This window comes from Mercenaria mercenaria, chromosome 14, assembly GCF_021730395.1.
Source record: "Mercenaria mercenaria strain notata chromosome 14, MADL_Memer_1, whole genome shotgun sequence".
Lineage (NCBI taxonomy): Eukaryota > Metazoa > Mollusca > Bivalvia > Venerida > Veneridae > Mercenaria > Mercenaria mercenaria.
This window is the reverse complement of record NC_069374.1, coordinates 8,665,795-8,693,451: the sequence shown is the minus strand read 5'-3', so window position 1 is coordinate 8,693,451 and position 27,657 is coordinate 8,665,795. Positions and strand designations below refer to the sequence as shown.

Genomic DNA, 27,657 nt, shown 5'->3' with positions numbered 1-27,657 from the left:
ATGGGCTTGCAGTTCAATATTTGCTAATGCTTATGGAGACTCAAAGCAACCCGTTTGTTTTATTTTTCCCTTACCATTAGTTTTTGTTGCGGGTCTACTTTGCATAACTCTATGACTGTATTTGGTGTGTTCTGTGCCTCCTGAAAATCTAGCCTTACCTTTTATTTTTAATTAGTTTGTTTTTCTCAACCATGTAAGCGTTGCCAATACAACACAAGATTCCAGTCCACGAGCCGGAAAGAAATCCTACTAAAGTACTGACAGATGCCAATTCGGCCTTATTTGAGGAAGTTAACAGTAGCTGTTGAGAAAACATTAGGATCACCAAGAGATGCAGCAAACTAACCTTCGTTACATGATCTAAACAACATCGGAAAACGGTAAAGCAATTCTGGTATATGAAAAAACTAGACCAAAAAAATCAATTACTTGCCATTGATAAATAGATGGTATATATATAAATACCGTGTAAAAACATCCCCAGTGAGACCAACCAGTGATTAGAGTGTTTGTAAAACGTAAAATCTATTATTCTTTTTAAACAAGATCAAAACTTTAATTATTATTATAAGCAGGCCCAATTTCAGTTTATCCAGGAGAGGTGAAAAAATGTGCAACACCTCTTAGCCCCCTTTTTGTTTTACATAGAAGGCTATCGTGTATATGCAAACATAAAAAAATAATATTTGCATGAATGTCGCGCTTTGCAAGGAATTGTTCGGTATTGACTGAATTAATTTTGGTAAAGCGTAAATTCTGTTTTCAACAGTAGAATAGTATTTAACGCATATAATTTCTCCTAGCGATTTTTGTACTGACTTACACCCCGAAACTAACTGAAAACCTTCCCTCACGGCCCGTGAGGCAAGATCGAAGATTCACTCATACTGCCTTCTGTTGATTTGACACTGAGATTAATCGTTCCGCATGTAAATCGATCTTGCAGTCTCGCGACCTCTCGATCTCTTGCTGCATAGTGGTCTTTTTGTAATTTCTAGTCTCTTGGGATCATTGTGTACAATCAATTTTACTTTAACAGATTACCGCTTAAGTTGGTGTTTGGGAGCGTGAGTGATGTTGCAAATTTTATTACTTCACATGAACAGACTAAATCAACAGAGTATCCTATCATTTTGCGACGTTGCGTTCTATGATTCCGAAGCATCTTCTTTCTGTTTTGTACACTACCTACTGAACCAATATACATTTACAATTATTTATACATACGTGTAAAGCATAGGCAAATGCAATCACTGCATCGCTAACGAATTGAAGCTGTGCTTCCATGATAAATGTATCAGGTTCTATTTTTTCCGTTCCTGTGCAGGTGGTATTGTAGGCCTCATTGAAAGGTGTCCACGAGGAGCCAGGAAATTTACACTGAAAATATAGTCCATTGATTTATGTAGAACGTGTTGATGCATTGTTTCTGGGACATGTAACGTAAATTTCAATTTATTCGATAAACATTTAGCAATATGTAAATATTTGTTATTAATGTAAATGCATAATTCTGTAGCGAGACATATTCATGAAACGTAAATATATTAGCAAGAATTTAGAAAGAAATTCCCGATGGCTTTCAAGCTGATATATCTAGACACATTTTATCCTTGACCGTGACAATAGGTTTAGATATGGACACATCGTTCGCTACATTGAAGTGAAAATGAAACACATAAACGCAATCTAAAATGGTCACAGTATTATATTTGTGTTGTTATAGTTAGAACTATTACATCGATGAAAAAAGTTGAACAGAAACCTGAAAATTTTGTTCCCAGAATTCAACAAACCATGGGTTTCTCATGTTGTTAAATGGTGTCAGGTTCAAGAAGTAATCCTTAAATCCTTTCACTTCATATGCCAAAGGCTGTACCGTGATAGCACCTTCGACCTGTAACATTTCGTTTAATTCGTTAAAAACACACTACAGTAATCAAGAGCGCCATTAACGAGAGTTACTACATACGCTTCTTGTTATATCAATATCATCATTTTGTAAAAAGTCAGGTCAAGGCTGTTTTAGAAATTAATGTATATTTTTGGTGGATGTGCAAAATAAACGACAAAATATAATCGTCAAGTCCATGAATTGTTCTGGTATTTTATTGTAAATTTGAATATAAAATACTTTCGTTCAATTTGCATTAGTCTGAAAAGTTAATTTTAAATTTACATTATATTTCATTTCAATTTGTAAAGATAAACAAAGACTGTTTCATAAATTGTACAATTGTTTGTTGTATTCAACATTATAATCTGCTTTCTGACTAGTCTATTCACCAAAGAACAACAGTGACGTCATCTAAGGAACAATCTCCCTGCAAAAACGTATTTCCTCTTTAGCTTGATGATCGAACAAGGTTATTTGCATTTCAGATCAACAGAGAATATTCCCTGTCATATTGATAACAAAACATACGTATGTAAAATTAACTTTGGTCCGATTAGAATTATAAAACGTTTTTAAATAAAAAACATCAAAGTGATGCATATGCAGGACGTCTGAAGCTAAAGCTGAATTTGATAGCAGCCCTAGAATGTCTTTTCTCTATGGATTACATGACTAAACTCATGAGATCAGACTTCCATTGCGACAAGCATATGTGCTTAGCATTTTCTGCAGTTCTGCAGTTCAATAAAATAATGTTTTATGTACGTATTTAATCACTTAATCATAGAAAATACAGTATTACATTTTACAGTTTACTAGAAGACCAAACGAGAATATTTCAAACCTGCTCTTCTTTGCCTAGATAAGCTAGACCTCTACCTCCCCAACCATCGCTTCCTATCCAGGAAAACATGCCTGTTGCTTTCTGTCTCCGAACTGCTTTCATCAGTTCTCCCACCTCCTGGTCGGAGCCAAATATTATTACACCTGAAGATTACAATTTTTTATTTTTAGTGAAACTGCAAGCGTTTGTGATAGAGTTAAGAAACGTGTTAACATTAAAATGAAAAACAAAACTATTGCAGTTATATTTCTACATCTATAAGTGTTGTAAATATGTATTAACCGATACACATGTAAAACAATCGTGCCTGCATTGACTGACTAACTTTCAATTATTCATTTTTTTGTATAACATTATGAATACGAATAGATAAAATGCAAAATGCTGGCTACTTTAAAAGCCATGGGAAAAACGTGATAAGTCAGTTCATTTCCTTAAAACTCTTTTAATATCTTGTTACAGTTAAAATTATTCTACAACGCAAAACAGATCTGCTTTGACTGAATCCAGATGTAATACTAAATCTCGCTTGTAAAATTGTCTTTCAACATAGCCCTATTAATGTTATAACAATATGCCATAAATTTTCACAAACCTTTAGCATTTGAGGTTTGTTTCAACCTTATAACGATGTGATCGTAAAATTCTTCGCTCGGGACACCAGAGTCTTTCAGTAATTTTTCTGTCATTGCCACGCAAATCCCATGCTGCTTCAGCAATTTTTCAAGCTCATTAAACCCCTAGATAGAGGAAATATATCATTAGTCTCATTTTTTATCATTATTTTGTATAATGCAATATATCAAATAAGTGAATACATGACAATGATGCTAATAAATGAGTAAGTAAAGCACAAGTCTTAAAATTTATTTCTATAAATCCCCAGGTCTGTGTACTTGCGTTGAGATCGAATGAATAACCTATTTCTCATCAACCATTTATTTACTAATTACTTTTCTATTCCATTGCGGTTACATTCATGTGAAATTGTTCAAAATGCAATAAAATTTAAAGGAATGACCGGGTGCTATCACAATGCATGTATATAATTAAGATACATAAAAACAATATTGTTTGAGCAAAAGCATTGTTAACACTTCAGAAAATCCACTAAGGTTCTTTTACACCTAAACTGTTACTTTATCAAGTTATTAGATATTAACAATCATGTATCTTTAAGTTAACAGTCAAACAATACACTAAAATTAATTTGTTTAATGTAGTTCTGCACGTTTGGATCGAAACTTTTTCTACAATGAAGAATTTGATTAAACTCTTGAATTTTCCAAACTTCAGAACATACCTAGAAAATTTACCAACTAAAAAGGATAGGCTCCTGTGCTTCATCTTTTGTTAGACTGATTTGAAAAAAATGACCTCCCGCAATTTTTCATAATGGGAGTCTATGGGAAAATGATTACTTTCAAAACATTTTCGCGAATAGAATTTTTTCTGAATTGTAGATTTTGATGAAACTTCTCACAGTTGTAAATAAACATATCGCCTATAATGTGGTGCAATAAAATGTACAAAAGTGTTTGGTATGACCTTTGGACTTGTAGTCAAATGTTTAAATTAGAAATGTTTCTCTTTTTTTTTCAAGGAAAGCGTTCACTTTAGGAAATGATAAGTATATAGCGAATAGTTTAATAGTATCTAAGTCATTAGTGTTGATGAAAATAACAGTTTCTACGTTTAAACCATTTTTATCCAGTATCAAACAGTTATAGACAGGTAAAAATGTGAAGGTGAAATTTCTTGTCCAGCATTTGAAGTCAACTTGCCCTTCGAGAACTTGTTTAGAAGGGACTGATGTTTGGCGTTACTGGCCGCCGACCTAGATTTTTCACCCTAACACATAAAAAATGCTGTAAAAATAATGGATTTAAGCTAGAACACGTGCCTGAACAATATATTTCTATCATCTCCATTGTTCATAGTTTTTACTTTGTACATTTCATTAGCGTCAAGTAAAACATTTTACCTGAATCCCGTAACTTGATTCTTCATAAATAACAGAGACGTATGTCCAGTTAAACATTCTAACCAGCTCCACCATGGCTTGTGCTTGGTTAACATCTGATGGAATGGTACGCAGGAAATAGGGGTACCTGTCACGATTGCTCAGTACAGTGCTTGTGGAGAAGAAGCTTACCTGTAAACGAAAAAACTTGACAATTTTAAAACTGTGTACAGCGAGATCGATCGGATTTATTACGTGGTGATTCTCTTAAAATACGTTTCATAAATGGTCATATTTGACGACTTACGTACATATTATATTGCTTGTGTGTTGACATTTTTTTAACTAAGTGTTGTTTCTTGTCCTTTAGTATTAAATTTCATGATAATGGAATATTCCGCTCATGCTGGTGTTAACTGGTGTGTGTGGTATTATAACTTGGCAATTTATCATCTCCTATGAACATATTCAATCAAGCAATGTTTTTGTAACTTTTCTTCCAGTGGATATTTCTTTTTGATCATTAACTACCATAACCTTGTTGCGACTGTTAAAAGCCTCCATGTACTCAGTGCATTTACTTTCTAGTTCTTTGAATCATGGAGTGCATTCAATTTTAATATGTTAATAAAATTACGTTTACTCCGGTCCAAAGGGTGTGAATAATGCTGCACATTTCATTATCTGTCATGAACAGACTCAGTCACACCAAGTCTGTTGTTTTATTGCTATATGTGCGTTGTCTGCTTCCAAACGATCTAACAATAAAATTATCTGAAAATCCATCTTTCGAAAACGTAGGATTTAATACGATTTATTCGACTAAATCTAGACTTGGAATTCACTGACAGTTTGTTTATAAAGGAAGACAGAGAGCAAAAGACAGCTTGTCTTTGAATACCTTTCACTGGAAGTGAGTGGTGTGCTTGACGTCTGTGTTTTGTTTATTTATGGCTGCGTGAAAGCATAACATAGACTAAACTGACATCAATAATTAACAGCATTTATATCAGCGTTCGATTGAAAGTATGATGACGCAATTACTTATGGGCAATACCAAATTTAACAGACATGTTGAGAGTAATTTATATATCAAGTGGTCATGAGGTGAATAACATTTCGCCAGGCTCAATCAAATTACTTATGATAGACACATGCTCTATTCCTTTTGATTAGACAATTTATCATCTGTCTGCAATCCTCAACGAACAATAAATTCATAATATCGTGATTTCTTTAGAGATAGCAAATTCCATTACAGGAACGTTTTGCTGCAATGAGAGTCGTTTTTCAGTAGGGCGAAAACATGTTGAGTTGGAACCTACATTGCTGAAACTAAGAAGTGGACACGGAATGTAATCTTTTATTTTAATATGTTAAAAGATTATTAATTTACAATGAAAAGAGAGACAAGAAGAATAATAAGTGTGTACTTCAGAATGCGCAACACACACGTGATAAGAGTTTGAATTATCGAGTCCCGATTTGTTTTCTTTTACTTATACTTTATTATAAAACATTCAGGCATTCTGAGGAATTTATTATTTATCTTTTTATAACCTACAATTTTCTATAAATGACAACTACTATATACATTATAATGTTGCAACTGAAAGGCGCATTTCAACATTTAAGTTGAAACAAGAATATATCATAAGTTTCTATTTTTTATATGATAAAGATGTTTGTATGTACAGTGCTATTCATGAATGAATATTTTAGTAAATATGTACACATATGATAGTGCAGATAAATATAAATGTTCTCAAATAACCTGATAGAACACGTTTCTACAAGGAAAAGATATATAACTCAAACAAAGACAGTCTAAGCAATGAAATAGCATGGGCAAACAATCAATCTATTGAACAACCGCATTAAAAGGCTTTCTAATACATGCAACTTGTATTGAAAAACATGCTCTTAATTTCCTAATATGAGCAAAAACATGGTTAAGACACGATTCAATATATTTACCTTATCTGGTTTTGTAAAGGGTCTGGAAATTATTGCATTGCTCTGACCAGTATACACTGAATTTTGAAACTCGGGCATATGGTATTAAGAAGGAAACTAGGACTCTTTCAGCAAACACTCCACGAGCAGCAGAATTAACAAACTTCTGTCTAAATCTCCGTAATCTGTATAAAAGTTCTCATTATTTGACTTTCACACTCAAGATGTCAATCAAATGTCTAAATAGAGCTTTAATATCTAACGTAAAAGGTATTGCATTCGATATTGCATTTCAGCGACGAGATTTGAAATAGCGCTGACGAAATTGTAAGATAAACGGTCATTTGCAAATCGTTTATATCCTGGTCCTCAAAAGTCTGCCTTCTGAAATTCCCATTTTACTTGTATTTATTTTTTTCTATTATTTTCCACTCTGGTGAAAATGTCCATTAAAGTGTTTTAGTTTATGGTATATTTACTGTGCAAAACAGTGTGCTTGTACATAAGTTCGACATAAGTTAATCAAGCGCCAAGTCGAGGTCGACGTGCAATAGCATGCGACGGAAAGGAGTAAATGACCAAGTGCTTCTCAATAATGGATAACCCGAAAGTCAAGTCGTTGCACACATCTACACACCAGAGATGATTAAGTTTCCACGTTCAATGTGATAACGGAGTACGAGTTCAAAACCCAAAGCCGATAGATTTGCGAATTGGCATGACTTTATCTGTATGCTTAACACCCCTGACATTTTTGCGATGGACTAGAAATAAGGGCCACATTCTATAAGGTTTGTTCATGTGCGCAAAGAAACTTTGGGTATAAGTGTTAATACCCTTCCGATACAATATTTGTTTCCATAACCATACCAGAAAAACATACTTAATTTCGCCACAGCTTGTTGCATGGTATTAAAACAAAAAAAAAGGAAAACCTGACGAAACACAATGCTTTATTACTTTCTTCGTGTACATTGTTGTTAAAACGCCATTATATTAGTGTATTAAGACAAAATGTAGCCCACATTAGGACCTTTGATGCGAATTTTACGATTTATTGACGTTTATATTATAGAAAAAAAATCGCGCTCTACACTTAAAACAGTAGGCTACTGTATTCATACCAATCTGAGACACCTCTAAATATTATAAATGATGGAAAAAGCATGAAGTGCATTATTGTAATCCATCAATTCCATGTATTACTTGCAAATGGAGAAATTTAACACAGTTCGTGAGACGCCACATGTTTCAATGCGTCAGGAAAACTTGATAATAACGGAATGTAGTTACGTGATACGGCTTATTTTGAACAAATTGTAGGGCAAAATGTGTACTCTTGTCGTCTCCTAGAGAGATTGTGCTCTTGTTTTAACAGAGTATTTATCTTTTTGTTTGAAATGAGTATAACTATGCATCAGGTTTTGATTTGAAAACACATCCTTTTGTTTCTAAATTAACTTGACGTAGATATATGAACAACACGAGTGAACAACACTAATTTTTATTATAATTTAATTTGATTTATCATGAGCTAAAAAATATACATGACGATGTTTAAGAATAGAAGTATGTATTTAGCCATTCAAGAGTTAAATGTGCCAATATTTGCCCTAAATCTTATGCTGCTTTAACTTAAAATACATTTGTTTAAAAAGTTTTAATGATATGGAATACTATATAGATCAAAAGTTTTACCACCTTAATTTATATACAAATTCCCATTTATCTGAAAGTCACAAAACGCATGCTGAATATATTCTCCAAACAATTATGTTCCATTGGCTTGTTTTGTAAGAAGTATTTGAGGCAGATGTTTTGAATAATGACTTTAGCTGAAAAACAACGTGGCATCAATATTCAGATTAATTGTACAAGCCTCTGAAGTAACAGAATGTTTTGTTAACGTGTGTGATTGTCCATCAATCATAATTAATAACTTTGCTTCTTTTGTTATAAAAAACTTAAAAGTAAAACTGACATAAAATCAAAAGTTATGTAGATACTTTCCTAACTTGCACACGCACGTCAGCTTAGTGAATTCCAGAAACTTGCGCGTGCAAGACGTCTAAGTAAGAACTAAACTAAGTGTGTGTAATGTCGATACTACATTAATATGCAGGATTTTAAGTTTTCTATTCCACCTGTATATTCCGTTTAGATTAAGATTATCCAGAAACAGAACTTTTAAGACCTAATAAAATTTGCAATGATAGTACAGTAATTTGCTCATTGTATGTTAAATGAGGGGCATTCCTAATGTATCAAAGGGCAACCTCAGTCTTTGATCATTTGCGTTTTATGGTATAAACTCATTCTGCATTGGCTTTTCAAAAGGCATAACTAAAATATACACCATTAAAGATTGTTTTTAATTCTTTTAAAATGAAAAAAAAAATATAAATATCACATCTAAGACTTAATCTTACATCTGCGGAAGTCTCTAAATTATATCCCTACCTTACAACATGTGTAAATGTTGAGGTCTGCTCAACCCGGGGCTAGAGGGCGTAGACGGTAGTATGCATTTCCAGTACCGTCCGTGAACAGGCTCAATCAAACCGAGCCTGCAACATTTTCGTTTATGTCGTGTAGGGCGACCTGTGTTTTCCACCTTTTTTATTTTAATGTCTAGGATACGTGAGAACTTGTTAGTCGCCTTATTTTAGAAACATTATCCTTTGTTAACGTTTTCATTTTCATTTTTTAAAATCTTGGTAAAATAACATTTACTTTTAAAAATAAAAACGAGCCATTGTTTAGTATGTAGATGTATCCATAAGGCCATTTTTTTAAATAATGATACCTTGCTGTTCATTTGACACATTTAATGTTTATAATGTCTGGTTAGTATGTCAACTTATATCTGTTATGTTTGACACTAAGCTGTCACGTAACTAATATTTTCTTTGATAACTATCCCTTCTGCTGTTTTATCTAAAATACTTACCGTATATTCCATTGAAAAGAATCGCATTTGACATTTTACGTTTTCGTTGATGTCATTGATTCATTACGCTTTTTGTGGCTATTCTTGGCTATGAACAAAGAGTAGCCACACAAATACCCGTATGTAGGAACGTCCGTCTGTCCGTCCGTCATATAGATAAAATTATGAAGTGAAAAATGAGTATCAAATATATTAAAATATGTTCCAATAAATTTATCACAATATTAGAAATAGGTACATCTTCATGACAGAGTGTTGTTTTACTGTTACAGGTCTGAACATATAATTGATCTGTTGGGCTTGATTGTGTTCTTTTATTCAAGTAGTAAGTTAGCTATTCCTAGGAAAATTGCCCTTAGGGCACATTCGATTGATTTCTAGAAACGTTTTAAGATCCAAATAACAACTTATCTAAATAAAAAAGGGCATTTCCACCTGTCCTAAATGGACAATCATTTATTTTTAGTGACTTTTAAAAGATTTTTCATTTGACGTACTGTCCATAGATCATATATAGATCACATTGTGTAAACTGGATAATAATATTACAAGTTATGTGAAATACACCTTAACTGAAAATTCATCACATGGAAATTTTGATTATCATAGACATAAAATAGAACGATATCTTTTGCCTGAATAATTCCCCAGGAAATGGTATTCCTTTGATATTATGTTGCGGCGCTTTAAAAATTACACAAAATCTGAATTGCCCCGGAAATTACAGAACATTCCGTATTGCTCTGTGTAAATGACCCTGTTGAAACAATGTATATCATTAAGATAATTCCGTAGATTTCATGATATTTACAAGTCAAAATTACTGTAATCATTTTATAAAATTGGATATTGTCTCTATTTCTCGTTTAAGAAAACATTCAGGATGTATCTTTTCATCTTTACACTATTTCCAACTTGTACTAAAATTTAGCACGCCGTAAAATACATTTAGATGAATAACAACAATTTTTTTCATTGTGGTGTTTTTCCCATTCATTGTTCAATTTACAAAGATATGTTGTATATATTCAGTCAAATAGAATATAAAGTTTCATAAGTTTTCTAAATCCTTTTTTTAAATATTTATCATTGCTTCCATTAATCATTTACTATTATAAATACATGTATTTGAATTGAATAAATCATTACTGATGTATATATACACTGACGAGATATGAAAACGCAACAGACATATGCCTGAATATATATTTTACTACAAAAAGTATCACCTTGAAATGTTCATCATCTCGATACTCTATGCCCATTCTGTTCAATATTATCGAGATGTGTATTTGTTGAATATTTCAAGGTGATGCTTTTTGTAGTAAAAATGTATTCAGACATAATATTTGTTGCGTTTTCAGACCTCGTCAGTGTATAAGGGCGCTTTCAGAATAATTCTGTTGTGCAGTGAAAAATCAGAAAAATCGTTAAAAATAAGATAGCACAAAAATGTATATCTTTTAACAAAGAAACTACAATAAGGATACATAATTCTATAAGTTTATGTTGCTAAAATTTTAAATAACGAAAATTCTTTTTATGTTTTCATGACACTTGTCAAAACTTTATTGTTGTCTCAACTTAGACACATTTATGCCCTTTAATCTTTGATAGTCCAGAATGTGCTAAAAGGCTTCTAAATCTATTTGTGATAGAGTCATTGTGACTGACTTGATAATTTGAATGTTAAGACTTCCTGACTGATACGGTGTTGATTGCTGTCAAAACTTCTTAATATTTCAAATACTTGTAATTTTATAACCCTGTATGCTTTCTTGAATTTGATTGGTTTATACTGTTAATTGCACTTACAATAAGGATCATTTCAATTGCTCAGTTATGGTATGCTGAGAAAACATATATTTGAAGACAGCAAGTTTGAGAGAATAACTTTGGATTTCCAAGTAGAAACATCGTGGTTTTCCACTAGAACATATGATATTTTTAATATTTAAAGCTTTTTACTAATTGTTATATTCTACGGATATCCGTGTGAAAACTGTTAATTGTTACTTTAAACTGTGTGGTTTTCCTGTGAAGAAAAATAAAGAAGATAATCTGGAACTGTGTTTTATTATTTGGACATAATACCTATATCATTCCATCAAAAACTTTTCGGCATTACACGTGGCGGTGAACAGTGGTCTTTCCCAACCTCTCAATTAGCAAGCGAGATACGAAATTCCCCAGAGAAAATGACAATGAAAAATGTGCAGTGGATTACCACTAAGAATTTCTTGTCAACAGTGTGGACTTAAACATGATAAAAAGTGTAATGCAAAGGTGGCTACATGCAACAGATGCAATAAAATTGGACATTACGCCAGAGTTTGTAAAATTAAAGCAAATGGACTCACTTACAAATCGGAAAATTCAAAACAACGAGACAGAGAACGCATGACAGCCTTTATAAACAGGAAAACAGCAGAAACATCATTGCCATTTTACAATGCAGACATTGACTTTATCTTGAGCAGCATGACGAATTCCTCAATACTAACAACTTCAGACAACTTCTCAAGCAAAATAATCTGAGAACTCTAAATGTTAAACTGGTCAAATAGGTTTGTGACTTGCGTAATCAAAATGAAACGTTACGGAAGATCGTCAAAGAAACAATCAATGCAGTCAATATATTTCAAACTAAAAACAAGAGGCTAGAGAATCGTTTTAAGGAAGGTCAGTCTGTTATGCAGCAAATGGTTATTTCTATGGCAACAACAAAGTCAGCACTTCAGGGTGAAAAAGAGGAAAATCGGAAGTTGCATATCAAAATTCAAGAACTCAATAAGCAAATGGAAAATCAGCAAAATTTTGCAGAAAAAGACTACTTAATTTTATTAAAAGAAAAACTTGATAATTCGAAAAACTTTGAAATGGAATCGAATACAAGAAATAAAACGGACTTTTTTGAAAGACAATAGTAAATGTAAATTCCTTGTGCAATATAACTGATATGCATGATATGTATTAGCGGACTGTGGGGCTACTTGTATGCATGTTTGTTTGTCTTTGATACTTATATACATTAAGTATATTTTGGTATTTATATAAGAACTTACAGTGCATCTAACGTGGCTGGAGCAATTAAGTTAATTATATTTTCATTATATTGCATTTTGAATTTCCAATGTCACAAGAGTGACATTATTTCAAAAGGGGAGGTAGAGTTGTGTTGTTAAAATGCATATATTTTTAAAAAAATCATTTAGGCAAAAATTCATGTAAATATAATGAAATAATTCTTTGTGCAGTGTGTATTTGTAGATTTCTGATGCCACAATTATGCAGAGATATTCGTCTGTGTTGATACTTACATACAAAAAGTATAATCTGGTATTTATACGAACTGTGTATTTTTGGTTGATGTATATTTATTACTTACGTACTGTACTTTGACTTTTTCATTTCACAGGAGTGTAATATTTTTTAGGGGGAGGTAGTGTTGTGCTGTGAAAAATCAGAAAAATCGTTAAAAAATCAGATAGCACAAAAATGTATATCTTTTAACATAGAAACTACAATAAGGATAAATTATTCAATAAGTTTATGTTGCTAAAATTTTAAATAACGAAAATTCTTTTTATGTTTTCATGACACTTGTCAAAACTTTATTGTTGTCTCAAGTTTGACACATTTATGCCCTTTAATCTTTGATAGTCCAGAATGTGCTAAAAGGCTTCTAAATCTATTTGTGATAGTCATTGTGACTGACTTGATAATTTAAATGTTAAAACTTCCTGACTGATAAGGTGTTGATTGCTGTCAAATCTTCTTAATATTTCAAATACTTGTAATTTTATTACCCTGTATGCGTTCTTGAATTTGACTGGTTTATACTGTTAATTGCACTTACAATAAGGATCATTTCAATTGCTCAGTTATGATATGCTGAGAAAACATATATTTTGAAGACAGCAAGTTTGAGAGAATAACTTTGGATTTCCAAGTAGAAACATCGTGGTTTTCCACTAGAACATATGATATTTTTAATATTTAAAGCTTTTTACTAATTGTTATATTCTACGGATATCCGTGTGAAATCTGTTAATTGTTACTTTAAACTGTGTGGTTTTCCTGCGAAGAAAAATAAAGAAGATAATCTGGAACTGTGTTTTATTATTTGGACATAATAAGTAATGAAGTAGGGCCATAATACCTATAACATTCCATCAAAAACGTTTCGGCATTACAATTCACCTTGTAAGGTAAAGTAGACATGCATTTTGTTATTTTATCATGCTTATGAAAAGGTGTTTTCACTACTGGTGTATAACTGTGTCTTAGAACAAAACAAAATACATGCAAGGTTATAAATATAAGTTTGCATTGTGAAAAAATACGGAAGTTTGTTAAATTGCCTTATTCGTTTACAAACTTCTTCTTAAACAACGTTTTTTTGCCGTTTCAATGTGAAGGATGCATTGAGTTGATCATCCACATGCATTGAGTTAATAAACCAAAGTGCAGCCTTAAAAGACGTCTTGGACAAAGTACAGAAAAAAAAACAATTAATACGAATAGAAAAAGGTCAAATATACAAATGTAAGACGTAGAACTAGCATACTGCGGCTTGATTGATCTGTGTAGACTGAACCCATTAGCCTTACCTCACTCTATAATACTGTACGCAAATCAACCATAGGGCAATGTCTTTACCGTTACTACTTCCGGACTTCGCGTACCACACACATTAACCATTTGTCAGTGTGTAAAAGCATGGTATCGAAAACGTTGATATTTCCATAAATTACATTTGTTTGTCATACGGCATTGGTTTTTGCTATTAGGATTCTATTCTAGAAAGTTTTACATTTTACTCTTAACGTATGAGTACAAAAGACAGTTTGGTTAATGAAATCTGAACGTTTCAGGAATGGAAAAGAAAAAAATCAAGTACTCAAAATCGTCAGAGCTCAAGAAATGTTACGCACATCTTCTGTGCATGTAAACTGTTCAGCAACTGTAACAAAGTGTTGTTTTAAATATCATCAACATGGAAACGTAAAACAAAATATGACAAATAGAAAATAAAAATGATATAAAACGAGTATCGTACCTGTGGGATTTTGAATAGTTTCAGCAGATTTGCAACCTGTATTGATGTTACACTTGAGGGAGCTCCAATAACACCTGGTATAACTTTAGGATTCAGATCAGGAGTACTTCCGTCCTGACAGGTATAGTCGGAACCTCCGATGCTTGCGATTGATCCTTCAATGGAAACAGAAATATTTAAACAATAACTTGAAGATAAAAAACTACAAAAGCCATGATATTAAAAACTTTATTATCATGTGACCTTGCATTACCATGTAGTGTGTCGAACTGTTACTATGTTTTGTGCAAACAGTTACAGCACCTTGACTGAAATACATGTACAATTTCCGATGAAAAATTAAAGTTGTAATCCCTATATGTTTAAATGCGAAAGCTTATCATTGCAGCCGGGACTTTATACATATACATGTATACATATTGTTGACATTTTCTTACTTTATTTGGATATTTGTTTTCCTAAAATCATGCCTTATACACTATGTCATTTGATTTCTCGAAAAAGCCAGAGTATTTGAAAATTGCAACAAAAGTGTTTGTTATTATACATTAAACAAACAAACAAACGCCAACCATAGAGTAAAGCTCCGTCGTACTGAACATACCCGACAGCAAGGCGAACATTATTATTAGAGGTTCTACTTTTATTGTTATTTTAAACTCAGGAACTAACATAAGTGGTTATTTAGCAAATAACAATAATACATCACAGTTCAAATGGAAATGCGAAATTGAAATTGTATTAAAAATACTCAGTAATTATGTCGTATAGTCAGTAATTATGTCCTAGAACTCGTGAATAAAACCTGAATGCTTTTTATAATCTAACGAGTGCTCTCCACAATTGGGGGAAATAAAGATATCTATCTGTTGAAAGTTGATTGATCTGTTCAGACAGAACCCATTAGCCTTTCTTCATTCTAGAATACTATAATAAAATATATTTGACGACAGGGCAATATCTTTACTACTTAATAAGACCAGCTCTGTAAAGTGTTTGAACAAACGTCGTTCTAACAAGCAATAACGTCACTGGCCTCTGGAACCTCACATAGTCTTTACCGTATACATCGTTTCTAAGGAATTTTCTAACAAAAAAAAATGTTAAGACGTATAAACATAATTAAGTTCCATTTATATTTTAGATAATAAATTACGGATACGTAATCAAAATAAAACAAGGGTAGCTGTTTCATTTTTAATTTTTGATAAAGTCTTATACGTCTGTATCAAATACAATGAATCTATAATGATAATTATTACGTAATTTTCCTAAACATTAAGCTAATATGAAATTTACATCATTAAGGGTTAACTTTGTTTTCCTTTCTTGCAAGAACAATTCTGAATTTAACAATTTTACAACGACGAACGCTCTTCAATAATATCAATAATACGTTTTCATTCTTAGTGTTCACTGTTTTTCGTACCTTTTTAACCAGTTACCGCAGTTAATTTCAAAATTGTGCAATAAGTATTCATGAAAAGTATTGATTAATATTTAAAAATCAGTGAAGAGAGTTGGTAAGTTGCATTTAGAAAGTAGTTAAACACAAAGTGTGATTTAGGTTATGAACATGAGGCGAAATTTTCATCGCCGATCGCTTGGCACCCTCCGTTTTGGTTTCTTAATGGCTAAGATTTCACTTCATTGCCTTTATTCTATACTTACTATCATCCATTATACTGAGATTGCACACAGTAATTAACCTTTAGCCTGCTGGTGGAAGGTGACCCTGCCTTAACGATACGTGACGACAAAGATCAGATCATTGTCTGCACTGTTCGCTATTCAGTCAGTAAATTTTCAGTGAACACCGCTTTGAATAAAACGTGGTACTACCATAATTGAATGATGGACCAGTCCATTTTAGAAATTTAGCAGGCTAAAGGTTAAGCATTCAAATTATGTGTTTTTATGTTTATGTTGCACATTTTAAAGCCAACAAAATATGAAACCTCTGGCATTTAATGACAATTACGATATGAAAGCTAAATACACGTTTTTTCTCTCATTTCGATGTAATCAATAATCTAAGTCAAGGATGTAATAAACATACGTTTCTCCTAACTCGAATTCTAATATGAAAGCAGAAGCTTTTCTGGAAAGTACTTTGATTCAATTTTGTTTGTACAACCTCACCTACGCTTTATAAAATGACGTTTAACAATTTGGCCAGAGTGCTCAATTTCCGCTCTGCGAAGCAGGAGCAATCAGTGAACATAACAACCTCAATCAAATATTCTATTACGCTGAATTTGATCATGAGATGTTTTGCTAAAATGATGAAGGAACTTTACTGTAGGTTGCATTCCGATTAGCAGCTATACCCTTCAAATCCAATTTCTGTCGTAGATGGTCATAGGTATGTTATATTGTAAATCTCCGACTGCCATTTCAAAAGATATTTAGCAATTTGTGCAAACTTTCCCGAGATGACCATTTATTGACCTATATTTGGACCGGGCTTTACATGTTTGCTTGAACGTGGTTATATGTGATTATATGTGATAAGATTATTTTGAAAATAACTGTTGCAAATTGTTCAAACAATTAAACTGAAAAATTGAAAATACACTGCAAAGCTTAAAAGAATCTATGCACAGAAAATGATGCGTTTGCTGTCATTAAAATATAGTTATTTACCAGTGCTCGGTATGTAAAATCACTGGTCGTTGAGATAAGTTTATAAATATAATTCCTGATATAAAACGATGAATACAGTAAGAGAAATGACTAAATCAATGGCTATGTGGAGACATTTGGTTTTCAAATTTTGGTAACGCGGGTGTCATGTGATATTTCGACATTGGTCGGATCAAACAACAACAACAAAAAAAACATAAAAGAAAAAAAAACATTTTGAAATGCAATAAAAAGGCAAAAATCCCATTTGTTTTCCTCCCTAGCGGTTTTTCTTTTACAAACATACAGCTTTTAATTGATCAGGAATATCAAGTGTTGACTTGCGAATATCAGCTTTATGTCAATGACCAATACTGTAATGCTGAACGCAATTAATTCATTAGGACGTGGTTTTGGTCGTTTAGTGCAAAAAACCATCAGACCCAGAGTTATGTTGTATTGGTTTATGTTTGCAGGTCAAAGAAACAAACATAAAACTAAAACATGCAAACTTATATTTATTTTGCACTCTGTAATAGCTAAGGTTTTAAATTCTAGACAAGACTTTACTGCGTGTTCATAGATTATGAAAAATGCTTTGATAAAATTGATAGAACATTTCTGTGGCAAAAACTTCTTTTAGAAAATGTAAGCTGTAAAATGGTTAAAGCTATTAAGTCTATGTACACGACAGTGAAGTCTTGCGTAAGATACAAATCAAATACGTCCAAATTCTTCAGGTCAGATATAGGCTTAAAGCAGGGGGGTCCCAGGTCCCCTTTACTCTTCATGCTCTTCGTTAATGATATTATAGACAATATAAATACAGATTTAGACAACATTTTTTCCATAAACGAGTTAAAACTGTTCATTCTCTTATATGCCGACGATCAGGTAAATTTTGCCAAATCGCCCGAAACATTACAGTCTATGCTAACTGATGTTGAAAATTTCTGTAATTTGTGGGGTTTGAAAATGAACACATCAAAGACAAAAGCAATGATTTTTGAAAAAGGAAGGCACACTTCTCACAATTTCATGATCTACGGTAATGAAATAGAAACAGTGACCTCTTTTAAATATCTAGGTATGACATTTTTCAAAAATGTTAACTGGCATCGCACTCAGAAATGTATCGCTCAACACGCATCTTTTGCGCTATATAACCTATTCTGCATTTTCAATAATGTAGAATTACAAATAAGTCAAAAATGTAAATTGTTTGACATACTCGTTTCTTCAATTCTCAATTTTGGATCAGAAATATGGGGTATACATGAAGCCACTGATGTTGAGGCTATTCAAACCAGATTTTTACGACGCATATTGGGTGTAAAAAAATCAACCAATTTAGCAGCACTTTATGGAGAAGTTGGAAGAATCCCCCTTTCAGTCCTTCGAAAAATAAACATGATAAAGTACTGGATAAGAATTTTAAAACAAAATGACTCAGCACTTGTAAAAACAATTTATATGATGCTAAAAAATGATCCAGATCTTGATTATACGTATAATAGACAGAACTGGGCCTCCCAAATTAAAACTATTTTACAAGAGCATGGTTTATTATATGTATGGAATCAACAGTCTGAATCTGAAATTCCTTTTGAGGTAATTAAGTAAAGAATTATTGACAACTTTTTACAAAAATGGTATTCTGATATGAACAACTCTAATCGGTTACAGTCATACCGTATCTTTAAATTTGAATTTGAGCTAGAAGAATATTTGAAAGTACTTACTGATAACAAATATAGGTTTGCTTTATCAAGATTTAGAACTTCATCACATAATATTTTGATAGAAACTGGAAGGTACACTGATACTCCGCGAGAACAGAGACTCTGTAAATCGTGTAATATGAATACTATAGAAAACGAGTACCACTTTTTATTAGTATGCCAGATGCACCGTGACTTAAGAAGCAAATATTTTAAGAAATATTATTGCCATCGGCCAAGTATCATTGAATTTGAAAAATTGATGTCATCAAAATCAAAAAATGTTATCTTAAACTTAGCGAAGTATATATATTTTGCAACAAAGAACCGTATTTCTTAGTCCCCTATCTACATTCAGTCTGAAGAATATATGTAATATGATGTACAGTATATGCTTTTGTTAATTCAATTCTACAATTGTTTGTTATAAAAATTATAACGCTCTTCCGATATTATTTTTGTAAAACTCATCTCACTTATTTAATTTTTGCATTTTCGAGAATCGTTAGCGTAACCTGCTCCAATTCTCTTCCAACTATATTTTTATTAAATATGTTTATCATTGAACATTAATTTTGTATAGGCTATAAGCATATGTGTTATGTTTTATGCTGAATAAACTTTTGTATAGTATTGTATTGTATATTTGCTCGACTTTCCCCACTCTTACACGTGCGGACATCTGAGAACTTGTCCTTTCAATTTCATTTTCAAGTTTTTGCTTTCTTGGTTTTAACCGTATCATTTTAATATATAAGCATTTGTTACGATATGACATTAAAATTAACAGAGGTCTGGGTTGGATGCTTAGTTTGAATCTCTGTATATTCTTGCTTTCATGGAATGACAGATTAGGAAATTGAACCCTATGAAATATGACATTAAGATGAAAAATAAATCAATCAAAACCCCCAATAGTGAGATACAAGGATTAATTTGGCGGCGAAAATACGCAAAAATACCAGTTGCATTTAAATTAAACTAGCATATTTTACGAATGTAATAGATGAAAAAATAACCTAAACGTTTCCGGTTTTCTCACAAAAGTATGAAAAATGAGACTTTGACGTAATAATGACGTCCCTTTTTGAATCAGAAATTGGAAAACATTTCAAGAATGGCTTAAAGTGTTAGCATTATCTCTTGACAACAAACTATTACCCGATTCATCTTCTAATTGTATTCTAATTGTATTCAAAGTTTCAGATATTAGTTAAGGTTTGATAATGTTTTTTTTTCTTGTTTGTTCTTTAAAGACAAAACAATTAACTTTTGCAACTAAGCTGTTCTAGGAATAAAGCACCTTACTTAAGGTACGAGAATCGATATAGACGCCAGATCTGTTGAATATGATATATAAAGTGTTTTACATTGAATATAGGAAAGTTGAAAGTTATTAACGTTACACTTCAGAGTTTGCTGAAAAAGCGGTTTTAAATAAAATCCGGTAGCATCATATTGAAAAAACAAAACAAAAGCAAACAAACAAACAAACAAAAAACTTTTTTAAGTTTTAATTCCGTAATCATACTTTTGATGCAAAAAGCATTCTATTTTTTATCCATTTCTTCGCAGTATAATAAAATCCTGGAAGGGCGATGCCTTTGAGTGTTAATGACTATGGAAGAAAATAATAGCCCTCTGACCCTTATTAATACTATTACAATTGACCTAGACCGGTCATATAGCTACTATGGATCGTTGATTTAGATTCTTTGTCTACCAGCTGGTATATGCTATCCCTGATCGATTTGAATATAATATGTTAACGAAACAGTAAAAAAATATATTGAATGCCATTAAACGCAACTTTAATACAACATCAAAATGTTGTTTGCTTATCAAAACACATGAAAGTATTTCATTAAATTCATGAATTTATTTTCGTACCGGAAATATAGTAAAATGTTTAATACAATGGATGATAATAAGCTGAAAAAGTGGAGACAAGTTAGGGTCAGTCATAAAGACTGATTCAATAAGAATGTAAAAAAAAAAATGTTGCAGAGTTTCAGACGGAATTACGACACGTTAAGGGAGAGTGTCTTTTGAATAATCGTGTATCTGCTAACTTGGTTAACAACTGACAACCTATAATAAGTTGTACCTTTCAATCAAGAATTTGTTACACAAACAGGAATTACGTCACCCAAAAAATTAAGATTGTGAAATCCTTTGAATAACTTCACTTTTCTTAATGTAATCGGGCTTTTTCCTTTTAATAAATGATTAACAAAATAGGATAAATGCATTGTAAGTGACTAAACTGAAAAAAAATGAAACTGTTACATTGTATATCATTAGTATATATTTTGATACAAAGATTGAGCAACTTTTAAAAAAAGTTTTGTGTACAACTATTTACTCCATATGATGACATTGTATTATTACGTAGGCACGAGATAAAAGCTGTAATTTAAGAAATTGTATATGTTTTCGGAGTTATTGCGAAATAAACGATGGAATAGGATCGGCAAATCGAGCGATTCATGTTTAATTTGCCGATCCTATTTTGTCAATAATTTCGCATGAACTCCGATCTTTTTCTAATATTGCAAGTATCTACAACAAGGTTATAGTAGAAATTAAAGCACACATGTTGTTGCATTTAACATTAAAATTAACATTTAACCGCCTCGATAGCCTAGTGGTAGAGCGTCCGCTTCGAGTGCAGGAGATCATGGGTTCGATCCCCGGCTGCGTCATACCAAAGACGTGAAAAAGGGTACCAGTAGAACACTTGCTTTGCGCTAAGCATTAAAAGGAAAACTAGCCTCTTCTCTCATACCCTCGTGGCGATACGATGGATTCCATTAGGAATTAGTTGTCCAGAGTGATTAATATAAGTTGTAGAACTTATTTCAAAATCGACTTAAAATAAATTAGTATAAACTAGCATTAAAATCAGCATCCTGGTCATTTTGTTCATCACTCGGAACAATGTGACGTCATTTAAGAATGTTTTCCCTGACTATACGCAGACGTCGTCAAAACAGCGGCACGTTATCACTTAGCAGCGTTGTCAGACCTTTGGTGCCTTTAATTTTCCTGTTCGTACAAAATGAAAGTCATATTTCCAATGGACAAGGACAGGACGAATGTAAATATATATCAAAATAAATATCTGCCTAAAATTCAATGTGTATCATGTTATAAATAACTTAATTTGGATTTCAATAAGGCCACACCAAATTAATTTCTTGGTCATCGGAATTTTTCCAAAACATTTAGGAGCAAGCGAGCGAAATAAAAACAAAAATATTTGTTTTTGGATTTCACCTACTTTTGGAGCGGGCTAGGAGCGATTTGAAGAAAAAAAAACTTGTCACAAAAGTCAACAAGCACTGCAAAAACGTATCAAAATGGCTTGAAAATACATAAAAGAACCAAAGATCTTTAAATGTTGAAGGTTTAATTACAAACTGTTCCCAAAAAACATTACGAACATTCAGACATTTAAACAAACTGGAGTGACAACAGGAGGATACAAGAAAATCATGCAATAAGACCGTATTTCCAGTGTACTAATGTGTTTGCTAAGTTTTATCCTAGGCAAGCCAGTACCCTGGCCACATAAAGGGTTTTGCCTTAGATTCTATGTCACTACATAAGTATAAGAAAGCTGTTACTCTCATGTAGTGTATAACAGAAATCATTATATTTATGGAAAACTCTGCAATCACCTCACCAGTACATTAGGTATACTCTTTACCTATATATCATAGTGTCTGTCAACTTTCAATGCAATTTCACAAGATACTAGGAAATCCATCATCAACTGATGGCCGATTTCACTTGTAAATTCAATGGCAAATTTTGCACTTTCTGTTGTTCTTTGGTTCACATTTAACTTTGGCAAATAAGGAAAGACTTACTTTTGATGATGCAAGTCTTAACAATAAATGCATTATCATCTTCAGTTTCTTTTTGATAAATAGATCTGATGGTACCCATTAAACAAATCTAAAAAAAGGATCTATAAACAGTTATATAATATTCTTTTTTTTCATCTCTACTTGAAAAATAAAAAGTAAGCCTTTAGTGCATGTTTTCTTGGATTGTGAGTTTGTAAGCTCTTCAGGATTCCTTTGCCCTAATAAAGTTCCATGTGCGTACCCCTTCTCCGCAAGACAATTGTGTTCATTTTACATAGCTGATAGAAGCAATGTTCCAGTCCTTAAAATCAAAGTTATTTTAACAATACATTATTTATGATGTAACACTGTATGTGAAGTCCAAACTGAATTAAGTACTACCAAATTACTGCTGATATACATGTATAATTTTAAGGATTGCAGCAAAACGTTGTTTTATTCACCAGCCATTATTAAATGACACTGTTTTAATTGATGAGAAATTGATGTTCATCTTGAGAAAAAAAAAAACGTTTTGCGGAAACTCTTTCTAATGATCTTTCAAGGATTTATTTACACAATCTAACTGTCATTTAGGCTGTCAGTTTTGCAAACTGGGGCAACAAAGAGCATCAAACATGTTCTTCTGGTGTTTTAATGGACAATTATGATAAACAGTATTAAATTTTAGGAATAACTGTCGCTTCACAGTGATAATAAGGCCCCTAAACAGTGAAAAACGCCCGCTCTGAAATTTTGAAATCGGCCTGCATAACTGAAGAAAAGCAAGCGGAAGCTGATTTTCAAAAAACATATTTGTTTTGAATTGTTACGATGCTTTCCCAGGTTGACTGAAATGTCCGCGAGTCCTGGCGTCGAGGTCATAGAGCAACGTCAATATTGCCGAAGGCGAAAATACCAATTTAATAATTAGAAGAACGACACTCGATGTGTAATTATGGCAACATTTTCACTGAGCTCAGCACTGAGCTAACAATATTCTGGAAATATTTTGAAAAGAAAAAGAAAATACTTTTAGTGACATGATTGCAAGAAGCTACTAACTTCAGATCTATTTAACAATATATATCAGGCATGAATGTTATTCAATATATTTTTATCTTTATTTAGTGAGTATTGAGCAACCAAACAGTAGGTTGGGATCGAACATGTACATTTTGTAAATGTCCTAGTATTGCCAATATCACCTTGAGGCAAATCAGCCTTTTACACTCACGAGCTATCACAAATATTTTAAAAGAAAGTTTTCACAGAGTGATTAAACAGATGGAGAAAATATATGACTGAGTTTTATCAACTTAGCTTTATGCTTAATTTACATGTTTCTATACCTGTAAATTCTGAGCACGTTGGGCGTAAAAAAAATTTATTTGGATAAAAAATATCTGAAAACAGAAAGTATAACTATATAATAAAGATGTGTGAGTATATGTATTTTTATAATCATGAGAATATGTTTTTTTTATAATTTATTTACAAGACTTATAGACAGGAATGACGTTGCATTTAAAATCATACCTCTGATAAAATCAACCGCTTGTTCTAAACCATAAATATCTCTGTCACAGTCGTCCTTAGCCAGCATCCCTAGACTGACCAACGGGAGGATATCCGCTTGCCTGTTTATAAAATCCAATGTATACAGCATAGTCTCTAGGGCTTGAATCCCTCCTTGACTCATGATGGCACCACATGTGAGTTCCTCGCTTCTCTCGTGCACCATGTGCAACGCCCCTAATATAATATCACCGTCAAGGGATACAGAAAGCTCCCTACGGGGCCACGTGAAATTTCCATGCGCTCCCACGTAATAGATGGATTTTTCACGAGGAAGAACGCTTAGATTATAGTTGATAAGTTGAAAAAGCACTGCCAAAATCCAACTTAACAAGCACAGCTTCATTTTTTACAGTATATAAATATCAAAGTAAGACCAGTTAAGAATATCCTTACGATAAAATATCGTACAATTCTATAATGAACCATTTATTTACACTGCTAGCGTCAATCAAATAAAATAGCTGTTTGTATTTTCAACAGTTTACTGGGGCGCAAAAAATGTGTCGTCGTTGATTATGATACGCCAGATATCCTTTCAATTAGGCATTGACCTGATGATTGCGCAGCGAAGGGAGTGAACATCTCTTTTGAGTGCGTTATTATTATAACGGTCTTCTTGAGTTAAGTAAAAATTAACTATTCTGTAAACAAAACTATTAAAATCATTCCATCATTTCACTTTTGAAACTTGTCACTTTCATAATTTAAATATTTATGAGTATTTGAAAAACAAATCAAATTGTTTCGTATATGTTTTGAATACGCCAAAGACAACACAACAAACTAGTGAAATAGGAGTAAATAAATTTAGCTATATTTGTATTGTGTTATAACATGTCGTAACGAATGTACTAGAAAGTTACAAAACATTTCACATAACATCGTAACTCCCAACTATCTTATCTCGTACTAAATCCTAATCTCGCGTTATTGGGCGTTATTATTATTTTGTAAACAGTCCCGCCCCTATAACACTCCCGAACGTTTCTCGTTGATTGAAATATCTGTTAAATCACAGCGTTAGTTCGACCAACTCAACAACAGCGAGAATATCCGTTTATTGCGCAGAGTTTTCCCTATAATAACTTCTTTTTCTAAAGAGTTCAAACCAGTAATCTGTGATGCATTTGAAATACAACGCTCTTTGTATTACATATAAAACAAGTTAAATGGTTTATCGCGGCCAGAAATTTGTATAAACCGGACAGAAGTTGCGAAATTGTCATTTGTGCGGGAAAGAAGCGTTTACCATAATGTCCAGTACTGGGCAGGTATAGTGACATAATATGCAGGTAAACTTGTGTTTGGTTAAATTTCAACAGAGCACAATTGTCTGAACAGTGTACAAACTCATTACTGTTTTTTCAGGCAAGGGTGGAAAAAAAAGTAGACAATGAAAGCAGTAACATTTTAATTAAAAAAAATAAACAATGAGACAAACATTTCCAACATCTTTGGACGGTTCAAAAATCCCATGTTAAACATACGATAAAGCCCGAAACGCGTGAAAATGTTCCGAATGTAAATCGGGTGAAGTAGGCGCTCTATGTATAGAGTTAGTTTATGCGTCTTGATACTGTACCAGAGGGGTCGGTCAATAGTTATTGATTACACTGGGCGAGTCTACTTACTTATTACTTGAGGATGAAAAAAACGTGTTTTTTAAATGTTGCTCTTAAACAAGGGTGGCGGTTGAACTACAAAAAGTACAACAACAGTTAATTCACAACAAATCGTACGGTATGTTTTATAATCAGTAGAAGCTAGTCGTATTTACGCTTATGGGACCTGTTTCACCCATAAGTAAAGAATTCACAGGTCCATCATGAAATATTTTCCCCAGCGCGCATATACTTCACCTATTCCATATGATCGCGGATCAATGATATATTAAGTGGTGTAGGAAGTAATTATAGAATTATGAAAGAACCGCAGTAATTTGTCAGATACTCAAACTGAATATGTTTCAAAACTCAAGAATGCTGTCGTAAAATATAGTAGAAATATTTACGTATATGACTTTGCAGAAATTGTCTCTTAGTACTTAGAATTGTCAATTTAAAAGAATTTAATGAAAATGATTGAGTAAAATTTCTGTGAACTACACAAAACTCCTATCCATAAAAGTGCTAAGCCTGAATGTGGAAACTACAAGAAAGAGCGCAATTCAAAGAGTTATTTCTTGGATTCGATACAAGCATTGATGCTAGAGGTGCTACCTAAAGCTAGTGTTGTCTCTGACATCGACAAAACTGGATTGTGATGTAGCTGTTGCCGGAGGCCGATACAGAGGGACAATACTTTTGACTTGGTGTTATTAACATATATAAATTTTATTTCTCACTTCATTATCAAAATAATTATTGGTCTTTTTTTTTAAAAAAAAAGTTACGCTTACAATTGCGAAAACCTGTTATTTGACGTGAAACCAAACTAGTAATCACATTCTGTTGCCATTTCGGAATCATGGTATATTAATCTTTGTTACTGGTCAATGTCTCCACATCTTAAATCAGGCATACACAATCTGTCTACGTACTCAATCAACTTATTCGTTTAATTCAAGCCATGAAGTTTTTGCGCTATGTTGTGTAGGAATAGAGTTAGAATTACCAACTGTAAAACCATCCTGAGTTGACTTTGGGCTCGCACTGTCTTCGAAATGTGTTCACCACTTCTTACAATCGTAAGTTTGACAATCCCTGAGTTTGATTAAACTACTAAATCAATGTAAAGGTATCTTAACTAAATAGAACTTCGATGTTTTTACACTTTTTTCCCAGATCAAAAATGTTAGTGTGATTATATTGACACATATTTACTGGTATTGATGATAAACCCGGTCAGAAAATTAGGTTTTTTACCTGTATTTTTTTATTTCTGCAAATTGTTAATGGTTGGTATCAAAATAAAGCTTAACATTTGCTTAAAACTTTACATGAATCAAATTTATATTTAGTAAGCAAACTCACATGAAGTGAGGCCCTGAAGGGTGTATGTAAAATGTGGACTGTGCGAACGTTGATTGATGATAAATTCGACCACTTTAATTTGTCATTTACAAAATTGTCCTTATTATAAGTATTATATTGATACTCCAGTCCCAAAAAATGCTGCAACAGTCATTCCGGATCAAATAATGAAAAGTGACCCAATGTCAGGCCTTTATGTGTTGACAATGAGCATGCGTAAAAACACCCTCTG

General features: G+C 32.5%; 1 protein-coding gene across 1 annotated transcript in view; it reads right to left on the bottom strand.

The window, feature by feature from the left end:
* Positions 1-25,491, bottom strand: part of LOC123526316 (metabotropic glutamate receptor 3-like) — a 33,393-nt gene extending 7,902 nt beyond the window's left edge. The window contains exons 1-7 of the mRNA XM_045305408.2: positions 24,412-25,491; positions 14,673-14,827; positions 4,726-4,896; positions 3,337-3,481; positions 2,742-2,884; positions 1,766-1,897; positions 1,228-1,380 (exon numbers count right to left, since the gene is read on the bottom strand). Coding sequence (XP_045161343.1) covers positions 1,228-1,380; positions 1,766-1,897; positions 2,742-2,884; positions 3,337-3,481; positions 4,726-4,896; positions 14,673-14,827; positions 24,412-24,796 — 1,284 coding nt within the window. The 5' untranslated portion in view covers positions 24,797-25,491. The remainder of the gene's footprint in view (positions 1-1,227; positions 1,381-1,765; positions 1,898-2,741; positions 2,885-3,336; positions 3,482-4,725; positions 4,897-14,672; positions 14,828-24,411) is intronic.
* Positions 25,492-27,657: the final 2,166 nt, after the last annotated feature.